This window comes from Macaca thibetana, chromosome X (assembly GCF_024542745.1).
Source record: "Macaca thibetana thibetana isolate TM-01 chromosome X, ASM2454274v1, whole genome shotgun sequence".
In the NCBI taxonomy this organism is placed as follows: domain Eukaryota; kingdom Metazoa; phylum Chordata; class Mammalia; order Primates; family Cercopithecidae; genus Macaca; species Macaca thibetana.
Window position 1 is genome coordinate 49,873,169 of NC_065598.1, and position 24,300 is coordinate 49,897,468.

Genomic DNA, 24,300 nt, shown 5'->3' on the forward strand with positions numbered 1-24,300 from the left:
CATGGAATGAGTTTTGAAATATCAGAAGGCTAGCACAAAATTATTGAGACACTGTTTAAACCATTCGTTCTCTGGGCACTTTGATGTTCTCATCTACAAAAATAGGAGTTTAGGTATATGAAAATGCACAATACCTAGAACAAACCAACTCTGAAAAAAAGAATAAAGTCGGGGACTTTCATCTCCCAATTTCAAAAATTACTGTAAAGCTACAGTTACCAAGATAGTGTGGTACTTGCAAAGGATAGACACATAAATAAATAGAACAGAAGTGAGAGTCCAAAAATAAACCCTTGCATTTGTGGTCAACTGATTTTTGACAAAGGTGCCAACACGATTCATTGGGGAAAGGAAAGCTGTTTTAAAACATGGTGCTAGGAATGTAAAAGAACAGAAATTATAACAAACTGTCTCTTAGACCACAGTGCAATCAAACTAGAACTCAGGATTAAGAAACTCACTCAAAACCGCTCAACTAAATGGAAACTGAACAACCTGCTCCTGAATGACTACCAGGTACATAACGAAATGAAGGCAGAAATAAAGATGTTGTTTGAAACCAATGAGAACAAAGACACAACATACCACAATCTCTGGGACATATTTACAGCAGTGTGTAGAGGGAAATTTACAGCACTAAACGCCCACAAGAGAAAGCAGGAAAGATCTAAAATTGACACCCTAACATCACAATTAAAAGAACTGGAGAAGCAAGAGCAAACACATTCAAAAGCTAGCAGAAGGCAAGAAATAACTAAGATGAGAGTAGAACTGAAGGAGATAGAGACACAAAAAACCCTTCAAGAAATCAATGAATCCAGGAGCTAGTTTTTTGAAATGATCAACAAAATTGATAGACTGCTAGCAAAACTAATAAAGAAGAAAAGAGAGAAGAATCAAACAGATGCAATACAAAATGATAAAGGGGATATCACCACCGATCCCACAGAAATACAAACTACCATCAGAGAATACTATAAACACCTCTATGCAAATAAACTAGAAAATCTAGAAGAAATGGATAAATTCCTGGACACATACACCCTCCCAAGACTAAACCAGGAAGAAGTTGAATCCCTGAATAGACCAATAACAGGCTCTGAAATTGAGGCAATAATTAATAGTCTAGCAACCAAAAAAAGTCCAGGACCAGACAGATTCACAGCCAAATTCTATGAGAGGTACAAGGAAGAGCTGGTACCATTCCTTCTGAAATCATTCCAATCAATAGAAAAAGAGGAAATCCTCCGTAACTCATTTTATGAGGCCAGCATCATCCTGATACCAAAGCCTGGCAGAGACACAACATAAAAAGATAATTTTAGACCAATATCCCTGATGAACATCGATGCAAAAATCCTCAATAAAATACTGGCAAACCGAATCCAGCAGCACAACAAAAAGCTTATCCACCATGATCAAGTGGGTTTCATCTTTGGGATGCAAGGCTGGTTCAACATACGCAAATCAATAAACGTAATCCAGCATATAAACAGAACCAAAGACAAAACCACATGATCATCTCAATAGATGCAGGAAAGGCCTTTGACAAAATTCAACAGACCTTCATGCTAAAAACTCTCAATAAATTCGGTATTGATGGGACATATCTCAAAATAATAAGAGCTATTTATGACAAAGCCACAGCCAATATCATAGTGAATGCACAAAAACTGGAAGCATTCCCTTTGAAAACTGGCACAAGACAGGGATGCCCTCTCTCACCACTCCTATTCAACATAGTCCTGGAATTTCTGGCCAGGGAAGTCAAGCAGGAGAAAGAAATAAAGAGTATTCGATTAGGAAAAGAGGAAGTCAAATTGTCCCTGTTTGCAGATGACATGATTGTATATTTAGAAAACCCCATCGTCTCAGCCCCAAATCTCCTTAAGTGGATAAGCAACTTCAGCAAAGTCTCAGGATACAAAATCAATGTGCAAAAATCACAAGCATTCTTATACACCAATAACAGACAAACAGAGAGCCAAATCATGAGTGAACTCCCATTCACAACTGCTTCAAAGAGAATAAAATACCTAGGAATCCAACTTACAAAGGATGTAAGGACCTCTTCAGGGAGAACTACAAACCACTGCTCAACAAAATAAAAGAGGACACAAACAAATGGAAGAACATTCCATGCTCATGGATAGGAAGAATCAATATCATGAAAATGACCATACTGCCCAAGGTAATTTATAGATTCAATGCCATCCCCATCAAGCTACCAATGATTTTCTTTACAGAATTGGAAAAACTACCTTAAAGTTCATATGGAACCAAAAAAGAGCCCACATTGCCAAGACAATCCTAAGCCAAAAGAACAAAGCTGGAGGCATCACGCTACCTGACTTCAAACTATACTACAAGGCCACAGTAACCAAAACAGCATGGTACTGGTACCAAAACAGAGATATAGACTAATGGAACAGAACAGAGCCCTCAGAAATAATACCACACATCTACAACCATCTGATCTTTGACAAACCTGACAAAAACAAGAAATGGGGAAAGGATTCCCTATTTAATAAATGGTGCTGGGAAAACTGGCTAGCCATATGTAGAAAGCTGAAACTGGATCCCTTCCTTACACCTTATACAAAAATTAATTCAAGATGGATTAAAGACTTAAATGGTAGACCTAAAACCATAAAAACCCTAGAAGAAAACCTAGGCAATACCATTCAGGACATAGGCATGGGCAAGGACTTCATGTCTAAAACACCAAAAGCAATGGCAACAAAAGCCAAAATTTACTAATGGGATCTAATTAAACTAAAGAGCTTCTGCACAGCAAAAGAAACTACCATCAGAGTGAACAGGCAACCTACAGAATGGGAGAAATTTTTTTCAATCTACTCGTCTGACAAAGGGCTAATATCCAGAATCTACAAAGAACTCAAACAAATTTACAAGAAAAAAGCAACCCCATCAAAAAGTGGGTGAAGGATATGAACAGACACTTCTCAAAAGAAGACATTTATGCAGCCAACAGACACATGAAAAAATGCTCATCATCACTGGCCATCAGAGAAATGCAAATCAAAACCACAATGAGATACCACCTCACACCAGTTAGAATGGCGATCATTAAAAAGTCTGGAAACAACAGGTGCTGGAGAGGATGTAGAGAAATAGGAACACTTTTACACTGTTGGTGGGACTGTAAACTAGTTCAACCATCATGGAAGACAGTGTGGCGATTCCTCAAGGATCTAGAAATAGAAATACCATTTGACCTAGCCATCCCATTACTGGGTATATACCCAGAGGATTATAAATTATGCTGCTATAAAGACACATGCACATGTATGTTTATTGCGGCACTATTCACAATAGCAAAGACTTGGAACCAACCCAAATGTCCATCAATGATAGACTGGATTAAGAAAATGTGGCACATATACACCATGGAATACTATGCAGCCATAAAAAAGGATGAGTTTGTGTCCTTTGTAGGGACATGGATGAAGCCGGAAACCATCATTCTCAGCAAACTATCGCAAGGACAAAAAACCAAACACTGCATATTCTCACTCATAGGTGGGAATTGAACAATGTGAACACTTGGACGCAGGAAGGGGAACATCACACACCAGAGTCTGTCGTGGGCTGAGGGGAGGAAAAAGGGATAACATTAGGAGATACACCTAATGTAAATGACGAGTTAATGGGTGCAGCACACCAGCATGGCACATGTATACATATGTAACAAACCTGCACATTGTGCACATGTACCCTAGAACTTAAAGTATTTTTTTAAAAATGGTGCTAGGTCCGGGTGCGGTGACTCACACCTGTAATCCTAGCACTTTGGGAAGCCGAGGTGGGTGGATTGCCTGACCTCAGGAGTTTGAGACCAGCCTGGACAAAATGGTGAAATCCCCGTCTCTACTAAATTACAAAAACTTAGTCAGGCATGGTATCATGCACCTGTAATCCCAGCTACCTGGGAGGCTGAGGCAGGAGAATTGCTTGAACCCAGGAGGCAGAGGTTGCAGTGAGCCGAGATCATGCCACTGCACTCCAGCCTGGGCGACAGAGCGAGACTCCGTCTCCAGAAAAATAAAAAGATAAAAATAAATAAATAAAAATGGTGGTGAGATAATTAGATATCCACAGGCAAAAAGATAAACTTAGACTCATACCTTAGACCCTCACACTATACATAAAAATGAACTCCAAGTAGATCATACACTTAAATGTATTAATAAGAGTTAAAACAATCCAAACTTTAGAAGAAAACTTTGGAGCAAATTTTTAAGATCTTGGGTTAGGCAAAGATTTCTTACAGATGGCACCAAAAGCATGGTCCATAAAGAAAAAACTGATCAATTGGACTGCCTTAGAATTCAATACTTTTGTACTTCAAAGATACCACTAAGAAAATGAAAAGACCAGCAACAGACTGGGAAAAAATATTTGCAGATCACATATCTGACAAAGTTCTTGTTTCTCAGCCCAGGCCTGCTTTGAGAAAGAGGCTCTAGTGTCAGTGGCAAGGGTGGGGTGGGGTATCATGCTTTTTACTTATAGCTTCAATGTACCACAAGAACTCTGAGACTGACTTAGGTCTTGTCTGAAGTATGAAAGTGCGAGAAGGTGCCATGCAGGCCAACACTGGATAGGGTACAATTAACGGGTCCAGGGGAACCAGGTTAGGAACACCAATAACAAATAGAGGGATATTTGATACTTTGCAACTTTGTCTAGTGAAAACAGATCTGAAGCCACTACTGAAACCTGGTTAAACTCTCACAGACAGAACAAAGATGGGCAATTTGCTAAATTGAGTCAACATAATCTATTCTCAGTAACAGTAACACAGGTAGCTGTGTTTACACAGAAATCCACAGGTCTGGATTTGAAGGCAGCTCCAAGCTTAGGATGCCAGTGCAGTTATCCAACATTTGGCACACACTGTTCTGCTAGACTAGTCTTGGGACAAATGCATTTTACTTCCAATGGGTCCCTTTCTTTCTGTTGCTTGTCTGAGAGGTAGAGAATGTAGGAATACGTATGTATATTGTGATAGTGTGTTTGCATGTAGGGATGGGAGTTTCTTTTCCTTACTTGTATTGCCCCGGGTGTTCATCTCTTCTGGTGTTGAAGTCCAGAGAAATTTTAGCATCCAGTCCAATTCCGAAGTAGTTGTTCATGACACATTTTTCTTTGAAGCGTCTAAAATTAATCAAAGAAGAGGACAGACATTGGTGCAAGAAAGAAGTGCCGCTATCATTGGGCATGAAGATGAATCTGCATGATGGAAAACCATTGAGGGAAGGCCCCCTCCACACTGGGCACTAACTATAACATTTTTGAGAGGCACATGTAGATATCCTTTTGTGTGAACAACTAGCTGATTAGCTGTAAGAGGGAGTGCCTAGCCAGTTGGGAAGCTTCAGTGGGATTGGAACTCATAATAAAGAAGCAGCATTCATGATTTTAGTCATCTTTGGAGGCCTCATATATGAGTGGTCCCTATTTTCTTCATATGCAGTATTAAGGGAAATACAGTCATTGGCTTATTCCTATAAAGAACTTTTGAATATCCTAGACACAAGCATGCCATGACAGTTAAGTCTGCACAACTGCTCTCAGTGATGTCTGACATCAAAGGGCAAAGTGACCACACATTTGGGAGGAAAGACTGATAAAAGAGGGTAGATATGTCCATAACAAAAAGCCAATTGTCAAGTTTCCTGTGTCCATCTAGGGTGCCAACATCAAAACCAGTGGTGTGCCATAGCCAGTTGGCACCAGCTCATGTAAACTGATTATGCATAGCTCTTTCCAACTCCGGATTCAATGGCATTGTATCAGTAATTTAAATAGGCCATGGTGGAAGGGTTTACACCATAAATGAATCAGGGCTTTCTCCCGCAAGAGAGCAGGTTGTTAAACACTTGCCAGTGCACTATTGATCAAAATTCATTAGGTAGATCCATGAGAGCTCAGACATAAATTGGAGCCAATGGTGAAGTGTGGGGGCAAGAATGCGGGTTGGAGACAGGAATAAAAATTGTTTTCTTAAATAAATTATTTAAGAAGACATAAATAATTGCTAACTGTGTCCTTTTGAGAAATTAAAATGGATACAGTTGAGCTGTTTAATCTTAGATTACTTTTTTATTCATTACTATACTGACCCTACATCTCTCACATGAGATTTGCCTCCCTCAGCCACAGTCCAGAGATTGGAGATTCTCTAACTAATGTCCAAGCTGATCTTCTTAATGGAACTCAGAATGAGTAAATGTGGCAGAACTTGGCTGCTGGGGATATTCTAAAGAGGGAGAACTGGTGAGACAGATGTCCTTAGATTTGTTGCCTAGTCCCCTAACTAATGACCATTTAGTTTTTAGTATCTTCAACCTTTTACTGTTAAGGGCAACAGTGAAAAACAGCAAGTCCTCTGTAATAACAACAACTAACATTTATTAATTGTTTATAATAATACCAATAATAACTGCAAATGCATATAACACTTAATTATGGGTGCCAAGCACTACTCAGTGCAAGTACTTTTCACATATAAATGTAATAAATACGGCAAACCCATGATGCAAGTTCTACAATGGTCTTCATTTTACATATGAGAAAACTGAGGCTCACACTGGTTTAGTCACTTGTGTAGGTGACACAGCTAGTAAGTAAGAGAAAGGATTTGATTATGGATATCCTGAGATTGTGCTCTTAACAAGAGAAAGAAAGAAGCCATTAAACAGGGATAGAGTTAAATACTTACATAGATTCAGGTGTAAAATATAAGTGATCCAAGTTAAGGTTGTCTAGGTCCTCACTTTTGAGAGAAGATATAGCAGACAAAGTGCCACGACGAGAACCTAGACACAACAGACATCACTTGGGTGTCGGATACAAACAAAAAAGCCCTTCCCCTCACTTGTATTTCACCCCATTTTCTCTGTGGAGGCAAGGTCAAGCTCAATGACTTTCTCCTAGATAATATTAAGGGTTCTCATTCCAAAGAGGGATCCTCTTGGATGGATAGGGACTTCCACTGAGAAGAGAATAAAGCTGGGCTGCTTGCTTGCTGGCAGTGAAAACAGCTTCAAATCTTGGATTTCATCAGGCCAACCTCTTCAGTGTTCCTAATGAGGTCATTACTCTGGACATTGGCATGGGATCTTATAGTGTGAGTTTCTGGGAAAGAGGGAGGGGTAACTGCTGCAGGAGTATGGCTAAAAGAGGACGCATAAAAAAATACATACTTATTCTTTGGGAACTAAACAACAGTGACGAAGGCTAGAATAAGGGAAGAAGACAGAAAGATCCTTACGGCGTCGTGGGCTTGTCTGGTTAATATCTTCTGGGTCATCTTCCAGGAAGAAAGTTGAACTAAAGTTCTTAACAGATATTGTCTGTCTGCTTTCCTCATCCAGAACTATAGAGAAAAGTGGGAGGAAGGAAAGCAAAAAAGAAAGGAGGAAGGGAGGGAGGAAGGAGGGAGGAAAGAAAGAGGGAGAGAAGATGGAAGGAAAGAAAGATTAATTACACTTATTGAACATTTATTGAGCATCTATTTTGTTTAGTTAATGGGTAGATGATGGAGACTCCCATTTGACCATCACGTCTCCTCCATGATACTGTTTGTAGTCTCAGCTTACTTACAGTGTTGCTGTTTTTTCATATTCATGCCTGAGCTTTCTTTGTTTTACTGGTTACTCCTTTTTTTCTGTCACCCAATACATGTGGTTGTGACTAGAAGTTTGTGGCTGTGGATTGGGGTATCAGCATGGGAAACCCTCTGCTCTTCTACCTCCATTCTATTAGTTGATTCACTTACATGGCTTCTGTCTATAATTGAGCCTCTAGGACTGTGCCACTCTTTCACTCGAATGTCTCACTCCACATCTGGAACATTTGGGAAGTCTCTTTCCTTTCACCAGCCTATATGTTATATAGCTGAGATGCTTAGTCTCAGCCTGTGTCAAAGCTCATAGGCTCAATCTCTACCCCTACCAGGGAGGTCTTTTATTATCTCATAGCCACAAGCTACACCTCTAAATCTAACATATATGCCGATGGAGCAGACTGAGGGTTGGTTGTGACAGTTATGGCTACATCAGTTTAATCTGATCCCCACTGCTTGGAAACTAATTATAGAAATAGAGGCAAATTGACTGTTTAATCCTTCCACTGTGCAGAAGGGAGATTTTCTTTCTTTCTAGGAAACTTGGCTGAGGTTGTACCTGAAGGTACCAAGGCAGGGCAAGGCACCATGACTAAAAGTCAAGGGCCAGCCAAACGGACTTCCTTGCTGCATAGGATTTCTGCTCAGTTCCAATAGCTTAGTTAGAACACACTCAGTCTTATACCACCTTCTGATCTGTTTCTCAAAGTATTGTGGGAAAGAAGTGGTCAGCAAAACATTCAATGAAGAAACTGAGGGAGTTGAAGAGTTTTCATTCTGAGTTGGGAAATTTGCAGACTGTTGTGAGCTCTGGCAATGGCAATTATGCCAGAACTGTCAGGACCACTCTCAGGGCCCTTGTGCCTGATTAATACTGTACAACACATACAGAGATGAACACCATTTTCTTTCTAAAATAGTCATAGGCTCAGTGGTTGGAAAGAAACAGGAGCAGGAGGAAAAAAGTCTTATGGCTGGTGGTGGAAGCTGATAGAGCTTTGAACCAGGCCACTTAGCATCTATTAATATAATTGTATAGGATGAGTGTTGGTTTCCAAAAATGAGTAGCAGGAGTTGACTGTCTGGGAGATAGGAGGAGGCAAAGGGGCAGCTTAGCAGGACTGAGGTTTTTCAAATCAGTAGTCTGAATATTGACTTCGTATGCAATATGAATGCAGAATCTAGACAACTTTTTGTAGCAGAGTCAGATAGCAAACCTGGAGTCAGTGAGACCAGTAAGTCATCCTCTGGAACTTTTTCTTTCCCCTACCTCAGTCACTACAACCCTGGCCACCTTACCTTGTTCAACTTGGAATATGATGAGTTTCAAGGATTTCTGGAGATTCTGGGCCTTTGTGGCCAGCTCCAACTTGCACTTGGCTATGTGGTCTATTTGAAGAACGAAGGGCTTCCTATCTGCCTTGCTGCTGTCTGCATATACTGTAGCACTTTTCTCAGCAGAAGTAGCTGCTGCATCCTCAGCCAGGACATCGATCAGGACACTGAGCTTATCATACATTAAGTCACTCTAGATAGAAAGGAAGGAGACAGGTCTTTGTTATGATGGACCCATGCTTGAGAGGACAGAACGAGGAGTGGTGGTGATATGGGGAAGGGTAGGGAGGGGTAAGAGTTGTCCATAAATGCTGAGCATAGAAAACCACATTTGGGAAGATGAAGTACTTAGAGAAAGAAGTAGGTGGGTAGATGTGATGAGATAACCAAAGTGTGTTAGGAGATCAAACCCATATCATTTGTTTCAGAGTGGCCCCATGCATCAGTGTATATAGCTGAGTCTTTCTTGTGTCAAACTGGCCTATAAAACAATGTGTAACATGCAAACTTGAGGAAAGACAAACATTTCTGGATTTTTATGGGCATGCTCCTCTGGATATGCATGTGCCCCTGCTTAGGTGCTTGGTGGGTGTGTGTCTTTGTATGTGTGTAGGTTTGGGGACCCACATCTGCTGCATGATTTAAGGCCTTGATTCTTAGCTCCATCACTTAATAGTTTGTGATCTGAGGCAAGTTTCTTAACTGCTTTGTGCCTCCATATTCTAGGGTAGTTGTGAGGATTGAATACATTAATACATTAAAAACAGAACAGTCCTCGACACAGAGTAAGTGTTATATATATACATGTTGGCTATTGTTGTTAGAGGGGTGAATGTGAATGTATTTGTAGTGTGTATTCGTATGTACATACTTTCAAGCACGTTCTGGTGTACAGCCATGCACATACCTGCTTGATGTACACTTGTGTCTAGTTGTGGGCAGATGTTTGGCATGTACATGGTATGTGTGTATGCATGTAGAGGGCCATCCTTCATTTAGCAAAAGACGGAAGTTCAATGAGGTTGGACCTTCCTCATCAGGGAGGCTTAATAGCTGCTCCTCCTTTCCTTTCTTTTACTATTCCCAGTGAGAGGCATGTTTGTTTTTTATTAAAAAGGGGCCCCTGGCTGCTCCACAAAGAGGGTAAGACAAAAGGAATGGAAACTTACTTTCAAAATCACAGACACTATTGCTGTATTGTTCTGTTTTATCTGACCCCAGGCCTTTACAATATCAATCACAAAATCTTCCACGGCTGAACACAGGAATCTAGAAAGATAAGATAGATGGCACAATGTTACGTGAACCATGAGGCCTAGAGCCCTTCTCTCTTACGTCATCAGTCCCCATCTTCCTCCTGCTCCTCTCTCTCTCTTTCCTGATCTGTCCTCTCTCTCTCACCCTCTCCTCCCAGCCTTTTTCTCTCTGCTTTTTTTTCTGTACATATTGTGAAATATGTTCCATCCCTACTTTAGTCCAGTTTCATACCACTTCCCAAGTCAAGTACCTAAGAAAGCTTGACCAGCATTTCTTAGTACTAAATTCTGAATTTCCAGAAAAGAGAATTCACTTGGTCCAACTTGGGTCAGGTTTTCACCCAGGGTCAATCAGCTATGTTTCAAGGGCCCAGCTAATTTAGTACAAATGATTATATTGGGAGGACTCTCCCTGTGGGAAGTTTTTCTCAAAGGAGAGTGTAGTCGACTGGGCAGGAGCCCCCTAAGAAGTCCCAGGAAGAACAAATGACCCATATATTTAGAAGGGGGAATGTGTTCCTCAGGTTATGAGAAAGCAGCTATTGGTAGATATTACAGAGACCTTTCTTGATGTAAAAGATGGAAAGCAAGGTGTCTATACTATAGGAAGCTATGCTATGCTCTTAAATGGTCCATAATGTTGTGTTTCCCTACTATAATCCTCTTTCCAAATCTCTGGCTTGCAATTTTGACTTTTTGGAACAGCAGACGACTTTACCTCAATGCCATCTTTCTTTCCTAAACTTTTCATTCAGGGTGCTTGAGTTGGGAGAAATCTGATTTGGGAATATAAACATATATTTTCCTTGGCCTCAACACCCTCAGCTATCAAAATGAGCCCCATGTCTGACCTGGGAACAGCCCCAAACGATGAGAGCCAAAGGAAGACTGACCTGGTTGCGATGATCATCTCTGTGGGGTACTTGGCCTTCAGGATTTTGTTCAACTCGGTGGCTGCAGATTCTAAGTGTTGGATGGCAGCAGCCTAGGGGTAAAAGGAGTTCTTACGCCCTGGAATCTTAGTACAGTAACACAGTGTGCTGCCGATCCTCATCCCCCGCAGCCTCATTGTTGCTTACTGACTCTACCAGCAACTCAACTGCCTCTCTAGAGATGATAATGATCAAATAATTCTTGTTGAAGGTCAACAGAGATGATCTTAGATCTATGGTCATTCGAAAAATTTAGATGTATTTCATTTTCTCTTAATAATCACAACCTCCTATGAAGGAGGTACTATTTCTTTCATGTTTCAAATGAACAAACAATCTCATATTACATAGCTAGTAAGGAATAAAGATGGATTCAAATCTACATCTTTCCAATTCCAGAATGTAACGTCTTTAATAATATTACTACCAATAACAACAGCACCCACTTATATAGTACTGACTATGTGCCAGGCTCTGTTCTAAGCTACATGTATATTTCTTCATATAATCCTCATAACAACCTTATGAGATAAAGACTATTATTATCTCCATTTCACAGGCTGAGGCCCAGAGAAGGGAAAGACGATAAGTTTAGAGTCAGGATTCAATTCCAGGTAGTCTGGCTCTTGAGTCTGTGTTCTTAATTACAACTTCTACTCCTTCCTCTCTGTCACCCTTGACATTCAAACATCTACCAAGACCTGATAATTCTATTTTTTCAGTATGTCTCAAATGTATCCACTGCTATGCATCCCTGCTACCACTTTACCAGTCCAAATCATCATCATCTCTTGCCTAGACAATTACAAAATCTCCTAGCTTTTCTCTTTGCCTTTAGTCTTTTATTCCTTCAATTGTTTCTCCACATTCCATGGCACTCCTCTGCTTAAACCCCTTCTCTTAGATAGCAGACTGGATAGATGACTGGATATGTGATAAAGCATGCATAGGAAAATGTTAGTAGTAGACCTACCATTTCAACTTTCATCAATGTAGAAATATTCATAATAAGATAAGAAAAAAAATCCTTCTATAATTCTTATTGCTCTTGGGATAAAATCCAAACTTCCTACTGTGGTTTATCAGGCCCTTCCTGGCCTGGCCCCTGATTACTTCTCTAGCCTCATCTTTAGTCAGTCTCCCTGAATGCCCCCTCCCTGGCCCCTATGCATCAGCCATTATGAATGTACTTCAGTTTCGTGAATATTCCATGCTCTCTCTTGCCTTTGGAACAATACACGCTGTTCCATCTGTGTGGAAAAACCCTCCCCTTTCTTATTCTCCTGGTTAACTCTCTCTGGATCTCAAGTCTCTTCTGAAATGGCACTCCTCCTGAGAAGCTTTCCCTGAGTTCCCCAGACTCAGATAGATCTTCCTGCTATGTGTTCCCAACCCCCTCTACTTCCTTATGTACTAACACTCATACTACTTGACTAAAACAATTTATTTTTCCATCTCTTCAAGTAGACTATGTCATTCTTCTTTACCCACTAGCATATAAGAACATCTCCTAGAATAATATCTCACATAAAGTAGTTACTCTGTAAATATTTTGAGTGAATAATAAATGGGTGAATGAATTATATCCCCAATGCCTAACATAGTTCTTGGTAAACAGCTGCTGACTGACATGTCACCAACCCTCAATGATCTCATCCTCATCCATGGACAATGCAAACGCTTCTCTCTGGGTTTTGCCAATTATTTCACTGTGTAATAAAGATATCGGTTTGAATTACAGCTGGACAGTAGTTACCTCAAATCGTGGTACATCCATTTCAACCTGTCCTTTTAGCAGTGGGGTTTGTCTGGGAGTCTCACGAATCATCACACTCCATCTGAAATGAATTTCAAAGATGGGTATTTAAGGGTCTGTTTCATCACTGGTAAAAATTAATGCTTCAAAGGTGAAGATAGAAGTAAAAATGTTTATGTGGTGGGGGGAAGTGGGTTGTAGGGGGTGCCCAAGAAATCTCTGGTCACCTGATCTCAAGGTATACCATAAGAGGAACCTCTGTCTCATGACTTCTATAGGCCAGTGTGATGGAAGGAATTCCCTTCCCTTTACAGGGTTCTCAGAGAGCAGTGCTTCTTAACCAGAGGTAACCATCAAGATCATCTGAGGTTCTTTTGTACAATACACATTCCAGGGCCCTGCCATGACCTACTGAATCTTTGTGGTGGGGCCCAGGTTGATGTTTCTAAAAGGCTCCCCAGGAGATCCTTATGGGCAGCAATAAATCAAATGTTCATATATGCACCAGCATAGAAAGTCTTTTTATCCTCAGGAAATAGGATGGTAGTACTCGCTCTTCTCTAGAGCAGTGACAATGTAAGCAAGTTATTTCTAAACTCAACCTTCATCCCTTTTTTAGTTTCTTTGAAAATCTGATGAAATGATAGACTTTTCCCCAAGAGAGAATATGCTTAAACAGATCATTGGCTCTGCAATTTGAAGAAGGTTCACAGAACACTTGAACTTTATCCATGGGGCCCTGCTCTAGAATCCTTTAGTTTTTTTTGGCGTTTTTGTTTTTGTTGTTGTTGCTTTGTTTTGTTTTGTTTTTTTGAGGCGGGGTCTCACTGTGTTGCCCAGGCTGGAATGCAGTGGCGTGATCATGGCCCACTGCAGCCTTGACTTCCCAGTAGGATCCTTTAGTTTTGAAGAGGGGCTTCAATAATGTTTGAAGGATACATGGTAGACCCTGGCTTCCCAAGAGACAAGCCCAACCCAACCCACAAATGGCTCTGCACTGAAGCCAGAAAGGAAATGAGGCTCTATCAGAGAAGTTAAAGTATTCCTGATTGAGGTGATGTAACTGATGTGGGACAGGAAGAGGCACAAGGGCCTGGTCTTTCGGCCACTTACCTGTCTAGGATCCTCACACTAGCCTGCTCCACTCTGTTGAGGATGTCCAGAGGTGACTTGCTTTTGTTCCAGAATGCACCCCAGCCCAGGACACGAGCCAGATCATTGCCGGTTCCAAGTGGGATGACTGCCAGCTGACACTGCAAGAACAAAAGGAGACACCCTTTTCAGACAGTCTTTCTACCAAGCTTCACCCGTGGAAGAACCTAGAGGGTACTCTTTGGGAAGAATTATGGTCTTAAAGTCAGTGGATTTATGGGACTTCAGATTCTGGGGAAGGTAATGAGAAGATGTTTGCAATTGGGTGAAATTTTCCCTAAGGAGTTGGACCCCAGTGTTAACAACACAGAATCTACTAAGTAAAGGGAAAACTTGCTGGAATATGACAATATTCATGGCCATGCTTATAAAAGAGGAATATAGCTGTGAATTTCTATCTGGGCTGGGCCAAGGAGGTGAAGTACGTCAGGAGACAAAGCTATTGGAGTGAGAAGAGCAAGGGGCTGCCTAGGGACAGCAAGGAGACATAGAGGAAAGTTTCTGCCACTCTTGAGACTCAAGGAAGAAAATCAGTGGGCTCAGGAGGGGAAGGAAATTCAGGACTGAGTTCTGTCTAAGACCACTTCTGTTTTGTTTGCTCTCCTCTACTTCAACTCAACTCTTCACTTTGAAGCCTAGGAAACAGAGCACTGCTCATTCTTTCTGTCAATGTCACACAGATAGACAACCAGAAAATAGTCTAGATGAGCAGGCTTAGATTGGGAATCTACCAGTCAGGCTGAATATGAAACCTGGGGGAAACATATTTTACAGACAGGGAGGGCAAAGACTTGGGACTTCTTGGGATGGGCAGTTACACACCCCTACTCTTTCTAGCAATGGCTAAACTGAGTCACCCAGGGACTTACCTTGTCATGTAATCCAAAGGCATCAATCAGAGATAAGACCCAGCTCACGCTGCCATCTCCACCACAAACCAGAATGCGAAAGCGAGCAAAGTTCTTGAACATAGACAGCCTAGAAGGACAAAAAGGAAAGGGGGTCATTTCATGAACAGCTGAGTTTTGTAACTTTTCCCACAATATAAGATTGCTGCTTTGGCACTCTGCTAACAGACTACCTGCCTTCTTTCCCTTAACCCTTATCTCTCTGTGTATCTAAGACCATAGACAATCCCAGAGATCAGGCTTTGCCTCAACTCATTTTCTTTCTGTGCCCAGCTTTGCTCTGGAAAACACTAGTAACCTAACCAGACCCATTTGCTGAGGCCCAGGAAGATGCCTTGCATGGTGGCCAGTGGGCTCACAGGAACCAGGACCGAGCAGCCAGATGATCCCAAAATAAAACAGGTCTGTAGAGGAGATATATCTATTTGGTCCTGGGAAAGAGAGTGGCAGGAAAAGTAGACAGCAGTGTCCATTTGTCTCTTTCTCTGAGGTTAGGAGGCGTAGTTTTACGTTTTCCAACCAAAAAAGATAAAGCAAATCTGAGAGGGGCTTGGACCTGGGCTTGAAGGGATTTCTGGGAGAGGGCTAAGAGCCTTCCTACCAGCCAACCCAAAAGGCTCTGGAGTTATGCATTTGTGTCCTGACTTGAGAAAATAGATCTTTCCTGCCCAAATACAGAACTGATTCCAAGAAACCTATCCTAGTTTAGAATGTATAGAGGGAAGACTCCCTTACGTACCCAATCATACTCATGGGGTACATGCTTACCCTGCTTCAGGTCCACCCTTCAATAGGTCGAACACTTGAGATGGGTTAAGGTATTGCTTGAATTTTCGGAGGAAGATGATCCCCTGATGATCGCCACTTTTGGAGTTGATGAAGATGAGCAAGGGACATGAACAGGCTGATGACCAATCAAGATTCCAGAAGTCCGAAGATACTACTAATTGGCCTGACACAACGAAAAGAAAAAGAAGAAAAAAAAGAACAGACCCGTTGAGATGGAAACGAGACATAACTTAACATCACATTTTGCAATAACTTTTTGAGTATGAGTCTCAGTTTTTTGCGAATGAGGAGCAGAGTCAAGATACCACCCAGAAGGGCTTAAAAGTATTTGTCCAGCTGTTGTCAGACAAATGACATTTGCTGAGCCACTACTACATGCCAAGCATCATGCCAGATACTGCTAGGGGTATAGTCCCTGCCTTCAAGCTCAGGAGAGAAACTCATACACAACAGTATGTTGGAACATAAGGAATAAAGAAATTGGTGCCACAACCAAGGATTAGTAAAACTGTGAGGAAACTGAGGAAGGAGAGGATTGAGAACCCAGGAAGAAGACCAGCACACAACTAGTCCTTTTTCTGCCCAGGATACCTCAGTTCTTATAGTGAGAAGATACTAGGTCAGGAGAAGGGAGAAGGAAAGGCTGTCATTTAGCCAGGAGCTAAATAACAGAACATATCGATGTGGGATGAAGCAAAGAACTGTAATCACTTCTCTAAGGCTGTTGCAGAGCAATCTGTATTATCTCATCAACTTCCCCGGGGTAAACAAGACTATAGGAAAATTATCTGAACAAGAGAGAGGCTTTTAATAATCCCCAATATTTTAGTTACCCATGGAGAAGTGAGGTTATAGCAGTCTAAATAACCAAGGCCTGCCAACTCATGCTGAGTCTCAGAGCCTGTTGGCAGGGAGACAGGCAGTGTGCAATGGCCCCCTAAGAGATGCTAGACAAATAGTGAGCCCCTAGACCTCGGAGCTGTGGCTTGACAGGGATGCCTCCGCAAAAATAAATACACAGGGCAAAAAGCATGTGGCTCACTCCTCAGCAGGGGTGGGAGGAGGTGGGTTGAGAAGACCCATTTGTTTTAGCTTGGGTGGAAGGGAACCTGAAGGAAATCTACTTGAGTAGATTTCATGACTGGTTTGCCTGGAAAAATCAAAGGCAGGTTTCCTCTATGGGCCAATTCCCACTCACTGGCCGGTGGAGCTTGAAGGCATCCTAAGCCAGCTAGCCAGTCATGCACCAAATTTTTAGGACTTGACAGGCCTGACAGCTACAAGGGAGTCTTACAGAAGCTGGGTCCCCTCATTAGCATAGCTCAGAAGTAGTTACTTTCCCTGAACACGTTATCCAAAAGTAGTACCCCTTCCAACTTATTTTTACTAAAGTAATATGTTGACACAATGGTAGTTAAGACGCATTAATCCCTTCATTCAATAAATATGTATGGAGGGCATTCTCTGTGCCTGCTTTATGTCCTGAGAATATAGTGGTGGACAAGATAGAAATAGTCCCTACCCTTGTGGAACTTATATTTTAATGGAGGAGACAGACCATAACAAATAATTATAAAAAAGAATTTGTCATGAAGAAAAATAAAGTAGGGAAAGTGGGTAGAGATTGTGTTATTTTAGACAGAGTGGTCAGGGATGGCTTCTCTCAGGAGGTGACATTTGAGATGAAACTTGAATGAATGCAGGAGTGAGCAATGCAGATATCTGGGGGAAGAGTTTTTTGGGGGGTAGGAAGAAGAATAAGTGCCAGGACCCTGAAAAGGGAGACTGTCTAGACTGTCTGAGGATCAGTGAAGAGAATAGTATGGTTGTTGTGAAGTGAGTGAGGGGGGAGTGGCAGAAGATGAGGTCAGAGAGGTGACATGGGACAGATTCAATGGCAACAAGATGTTAGAGGAAGTAGTGCAAAAATAAGCGGAAGACTGTTCAGCATGGACTTGAAACATTACGAGTCAGGTCTTAAGATATTTAAATAAAATAGTCAAAAGGTGTTAACTTTTTATGTGCTTGCTCCCCTACCAACCAACAATGCAGGCCCCAATTCATGGCCTAGCCCAAAGCTTACCTCTCCCTTGTTTTAGAACCTGTCTGTGCTCTGTGCTTCCCTTCCTCACTCTGCAACCCTCTATCAACACCCTCTAGGTGAGCATGTGACTTTGGGTATGCACCCTAATTAAAGGACTCATGGAAGCAACTTCTTGCCAACATCTAGTGGCTCTCTGAGGTGTGCTTGGAAGCAAGCACTTTCCCTGCCAGAGGTCCTGGAATAAACCTATCTATGCCCCCAGTGTTTTTGTTTTGTTTAGTGTCAAAGGCCCTTTGGGGGCAGTTCCTTTCTAACGGTGAGACAGCAGTGGCAGTGAGACCAACCACTGTGTACTATTTGGGCCTCAGTTTCCTTATCTTCAAAATGAATCATTCAAAAACTTAGTTTCCCAGTGTTTAGATGAAAATGAACCTTTAAAAGCCAATCATCATGCTCATGAGAAATAGAAATATAACTTGGCTCCTAAAGATGAGAAGATGGTCAAACTTACTCATAACAAGAAATATGCAAATTAAAACTAGACCACGTTACCATTTTTTTTTCTTGTCTAGAACATTGGCAAAAAAAAAATACAAAAACAAACTAACAAACACACTTGATTGGGGAGGCCATGGGGGAATAGGCACTCTCATAGACTAAGAATGGAAGTGCTGAGTGACACAAGCCCTATGGAGGTGAATTTGACAGTATCTATGAAAACTACAGAGGCATATGCATTTTGACCTAGTAATTCTATTTCTCGGAATTTTTCATATAGACGTGTATGTAAAAGGATATGTATGAGGTTATTCATTGTGGCATTATTTGTAATAGCAAAAGACTGAAAACTACTAAATTATTCATCATAGTGGACTGGTTAAATACATTATGGTATATCCATATAGTGGAATATCTTGCAACTGTAAAAAAGAGCAAGGAAGCAATTTGTTGATATGGAAAAAATCTCCAAAATATACTGTGAAGGAGAAAAAGAGCAAGGTGCAGAACAATATGCATAGTATTAAAAGGGGTTGATAAGAATATCTATTTATATTTACTAGTATATACATGAAGAACTACTGGAAGGTATTTAAGAAAGTAATGGCAGTATTGAACTGTGAGTGAGGATATGGGGGCTGTAGGAGATTGAGAAGATCAGAGAAAAGATAAAAGATAGCAGCAAGAGTTTTCATTAAGTATTATGTGTATATATATATTTCTTTTTTAAAAAACTGAACCATGTGAATATATTAACTAGACAAGAATTAAATTAAGAAGTAGGAAAAAAGAATTACACTAACGCTGTCCATAAATGAAATAGCCATGAGGGTATAAACTAGAGTGAGCATAGGAAGCTTAGAGAGAAAATTCTGTAATTAAGGCGATTTGAACTTTAGCATCAAACCTCATTTGGTCACAGGTGGGAAGACAGTGGGAAGTAGCCCCGGCAGGAAGGCAGTCCCAGGAGACTACAGGGGCAGCCCCATCTAGCATTTCCCCCTGAGGCAGAGAATATCTGAATTTGAGCAAGGCCAAGTTTGTCAAGAGAATCTTGTGAACCAGGTGACAAAGATGGGTGCCACTGAGGGCAGGAATATAATAATGTTAAGAAGATTTATAACCAGTAAACAATCCTTTCCACAAGGTTGCTTTTGAATAGAATGATGTTAATCATAAGGGAGTGTCCAGTATTATTCCACAATTTTAACTGACAATTCACATGGAAACATAGAAGGCTGACTTATGAACTTTGAAGTACTCAAAGCTGGAGGAAGAGATACTGCATGACAGAATCAAGATTGAAAAATGACCTTGACAGGCTGACAGGTCAAAGTCCAGGGATGAAATGTAAAGGGAATAAATGTGAAGCTTGCCCTTTAGGCTCAAGGACATAAATTGTACCAGAACAGGACAATATGAACTTGACTTGGCAGCATCAAGTGTGAAAAGAGCTTAGGGGATTTAGTTGACTTTAAGCTCCTGATGAGTCAACGGCCTGAAAGAACCTTTCGAAAAAAGCTCATGTTTCTTTGAGCTGCATTAATACAACCACAGCACCCTAAACAGGGAGCCAACTGTCCCACTCAAATTTATTCTGTTCACTCCACAGAAAGACGCGAAATTGGCATAGGTTGGCTTACCATTCTCTTCCTGTACTTTAAAAATCCTCCTTTACTAATGTCAACTAATTTAACCTTCATGACACACCTGAGTACAATTATTATTCCTTATTGGCAGAAAACAAATGACAGATTAATCACAGAGAGGTTAAGTAACTTGTCCAGGGGCATACAGTAAATGATAGAATGTGTTTCTAGGACTAGTAGTATCAGCAGCATCTGGGACTTGTTAGAGATGCAAAATCCTGGGCCCCACCCAGATCTACTGAATCAAATGCTCTGGGGGTAGTGTTTCAAACTGTCTGAAACACAGAAATCTGTGTTTTAACACGCCTTTCAGATGCTTCTGATACAACAACCACTGCACTTCACTATTTTTTCTCCATATGAGCCAGTGCTGCTATGTTAGTCATCGCTCAGCACTGAGCCTTACATACAGTAATACATTCATTCAGTAAATGTAAATTTATTAATGGATTCATGTAACAAATCTTGGCTGTGCGTATACCACATACCCAGGTCTGAGTCAAGTGCTAAGGATACAGAGAGTTCACAGGCTGGGGTGGAAGATGGACACCATTATAACGTCATGTGTTAGGTGCTTTGAGATATGTGTTCTTGGTTTATAGTCAAAGAAGTAATTGATTTGTTTGGGAGAGTGGGAAGAGGCCATTACAGAAGCTGTTAAACAGAGAAGACAATGTTTGATTTTGAGCTGGACCCTAAAAGATAAGAGAAGGAATTTACCAAGCAGACTGAATAGGAAAAAGGGATAATTTGAAGGAATTCTCAGAAATTAGAGTCTATTGACTGAATAAATACATGTGCGAACAGATGGGTGTGACTCAACGCTAGCAAGGCCTTTCTCAGAAAGTCATGAGCTAGATGCCTTCATGACTTCAGCTGGGTGCTGAAGAAAGGATTCTCTAGCTCAGCCAGGGGGCATTGAACCAGACCATCTTTAAGGACCTTACATCGCTAAGATTCTATGACTGGAAGATGCAAAAGATTCCTCTGGGAAGGGACCTTCCAGTAGGAAACTTACCCATTAAAGGGCACAAGGCCACAGCCAAGAAGCCAGAAAGAAAGAGTCAAGAAGATAGGGAAGCCTTGAAAGACACTTCTAAGAAGTTCCAGGACAAGTAGCGCATGACAGAAAGAAGTGTTGGCAGAGAGGGAGATTCAATTGGATCAGGAATGCAGATCACTAGGAGGAAAAGTTAAAAGCTAACTCATGGGATGTTAAATAAGACACCAAACAAAAAGAATAGATTAGCCCAGGTGCTCCTAAGCAATAATATCGTACTACTGGTGGAAAGAAAAAGAAAGTAACAGTGCCATCATTTGAGAAGCTACAACAAGCATAAGAAGTGATATAGGATAGAAAGAAATAAATTTTAAAAACACCAATGCAAAGACAGGAAACACAGAACACGTTTGGCCCAGTTACAAAGGAGAGGCGGCAACCCTCTTAACAAGTATTTAGGGTCATTTGTGGCATGCTGAGGTGGGCCATCTGCTTAAAGACATCTTTGTCAGGTCCCTGTGGGGGTGGACAAAATGTCTCAGATTCAAAACTAGGTTGATTTCACTACCAGCCTGATTTTGCTTAGCTGACCAGTTTGCTACTTTTCCTCTTGTATCAATTGCATCTTCCCTAGTCCCTCATTCTCCTATCTAGGCAAGTATCTCTTATTTACTAAGTCATGAATCTCATCACCTCTTTGGTCAACTACCTGGTGGGTGACTCCATGTGGATAACTATTTGAGTAGATCTGATAATAATATATGCATGTATACCTGAGTGAATTCAGTTTTGTGTCTTTACATGTTATTATGGGGACATATGAGTATACTTGCCTTCAGAAACCTGTATGAATGGCTCATTCCATGTACTAAGGTCTAGCTATATCTGTGTTAGGGTTGGAAAAATAACTGGAAGGATCTAGAGTGGCTGTGTGTGTGTGCATGAGCATATATATGAGCATGCACATACACATGTGGTATGTCTAGTTCTAAAACTATGTTGTAACGGCTACAGGAATCTTTGCCCCCTTCTGTTCTCTAAGGAAACCATCTACTCTTCTTTCTTTTCCTTTCTCTGCTTCCAGCTAATGCTGGCTCTTCCCTGGCAATGAAGTGAGCAACTAGCATCGATATGGGGATAATTTTTAAGTCAGTGAAATGAGGATTCACTAATCACTCTTGGATCAGTGGATATCCCATATGTCAGAGGTGGACAAATTAGCAAATTAGAGAAATATAGATTAAAACATTCCAGGAAGAATTTGAACTTTCCTCCAGTAAGTGAAATTGACCATATATAGGGTGAAACTAACCATACACAAACTGAAATTTATGAGCAGTGTATCTCTTCTCTGGCTTAGTGAAATAGTAGCATGTCAGTGGTAAGTATATTAGATTTCTAAATTTCTTAGTGTTAGTAAAATAGGTTAGGTCTTTTAAGCTGTGATATGTGATTTTGATCTTGACAGCTCCCACTCTTTAATAATGAGTAATGGGAGAAGCAAATGAACAAGTCAATGGCAAAAAGGAGAGTCTCTCAGAAAAAGCGAAGAAAAAGTAGGCAAGGAGAGGTGAATTCAAAAGGCAAGTGCCAAAGAGTGAATCATCCCTGTGGGGCCTGCACTTTTTATTAGGCTAGGAGACTAGGTATTTAGTTGCCCAAGAAGTCAAGGGATTTAATTTTGTGGTCCATTGAGGTTATGTTTTTAGATACTTAGGCCCTTCACATATTATCATCTATCCTCACAATAGATAGCTTCATTCCCATTTACAGTTGGGGAAAGCAAAGCTCAGAGAATGTAAGTGACTAACCCAACATCACATATCTAGTAAGTAACTAAAGCTCATAATTGCCTGGCTCTTGTTTTTTTCCTTACATCATGATACCTCCATGTATTACTTATTCTTAAACAAACACAAAAACTGTACAAAATACCCTTCCTCTTGGCTCCCGCTTTTTTTGTTCTAACATTGCTAGACCTCTTGATAGAAGACTTTATACAAAGTTTATTCTTGCTGCATTGATTTCATTACTACCTCCTTTCTGCTCAACCTCCTCTAAATGGTTAACATTCCTAAGGTTTTCTCATTTCCAAATGTCTCTACCATTCCCTTGGCACTTAGCATATGACACATTAAATTGTTAATTGTTGTATTATATCAATAGCCCGAATCCACAATAATCAATAGCTCTGGCAATGCCCATGTCTTAGATCTTTCTGTAGCCTTCAGACACCTTGAGAATAGAGTTCTTAATAAATTACTAGTGTCCAGGAATTGACAAAGCATCAATGAAGAGTGTTGGGGTAATGATCATGTTAGTTTCATATTTAGGAACAACATTGGTGTTAGTTTCCATTTTAAAAGTAAAATAACCTGGCCTTCATGAAGTTCTTCCTTGACCACCTGGACACGAACTTATTTCATGACTTATCCAGTGTTTGGAAATCATGAAAAAGCTGAATCAATTCTGATCAGAAACAATTGTGACCGAGCTACAGAGAACGTGCCCACATACATATACATCAGAAAGAACAACATTCACAACCCCAAAGGTAAGAGAATCAGGAGCTATCTATATACACAAGCACATTCCTACTTCCCAAAAATGTTTGACGGTTTGAGGAGAATAATTTAATTGCAGTCCTTCTTCCCAGCCTTTGCACCTTCCCTCCATCCCCAATGTGCTTCTGAGGCTAAGATTTAACTACTCACCATCGCCTTTGGGGTCGCTTAGAGCCGTGGGAGGAATGACTGATGAGCGATGGCTTCCGAAGCAACATTCCTTGGAAAACCGTCTCCTACAGTCATCATGCACCTGAAACGACAAGAGAAGAGCAGAGAAAAAAAAGGAGGGGGAGAGAAAGGATACCATTGATCAGTCTTGAGTTCCAATACCAAGATTTAGATCCTTAGTATTTAATCTCCCTTACTGAGATTTGGTGCCATACATATATCCCTAACTCACCTGAACACCCCCATTCTACTCTGAGCCTACACTGTCCCTCAGTGTGGCCTCAGAACTCTGATCCTTTCAAAGGTAGCTTTCAGAAGATACCCACCTACAGGCACTGAGAAATCACCAGTCCTAAGGTACAACCTTAGTGGCCTACAGAATGGGGAATTTACATGCAGTATAAAAGAGTTAACACTAATAATCTAATATTACACTTCAATCCTTATAACAACAGGTGTGTGAGGTAGAAAAGACATTATTGAATTCATTTTAAAAATGAGGATACCAAAGCTCAGAGAGGTCAAGGGTTTTGCCTAAGGTCAAACAGCTGGGAAGTGACAGCTGAGACTTTGCTGTCTTTTCCACAAGTGG

The 24,300-nt window shown here is 40.9% G+C and overlaps 1 protein-coding gene across 1 annotated transcript in view; it reads right to left on the reverse strand.

The window, feature by feature from the left end:
- The window catches only part of DGKK (diacylglycerol kinase kappa), a 109,305-nt gene that overhangs the window by 15,810 nt on the left and 69,195 nt on the right, over nt 1–24,300 (reverse strand). Inside the window, exons 8-18 of the mRNA XM_050776836.1 lie at nt 23,688–23,790; nt 15,762–15,945; nt 14,955–15,063; nt 14,047–14,186; nt 12,934–13,015; nt 11,139–11,230; nt 10,159–10,258; nt 8,954–9,182; nt 7,301–7,405; nt 6,749–6,845; nt 5,074–5,181 (exon numbers count right to left, since the gene is read on the reverse strand). Of these exons, the coding sequence (XP_050632793.1) occupies nt 5,074–5,181; nt 6,749–6,845; nt 7,301–7,405; nt 8,954–9,182; nt 10,159–10,258; nt 11,139–11,230; nt 12,934–13,015; nt 14,047–14,186; nt 14,955–15,063; nt 15,762–15,945; nt 23,688–23,790 (1,349 nt within the window). The remainder of the gene's footprint in view (nt 1–5,073; nt 5,182–6,748; nt 6,846–7,300; nt 7,406–8,953; nt 9,183–10,158; nt 10,259–11,138; nt 11,231–12,933; nt 13,016–14,046; nt 14,187–14,954; nt 15,064–15,761; nt 15,946–23,687; nt 23,791–24,300) is intronic.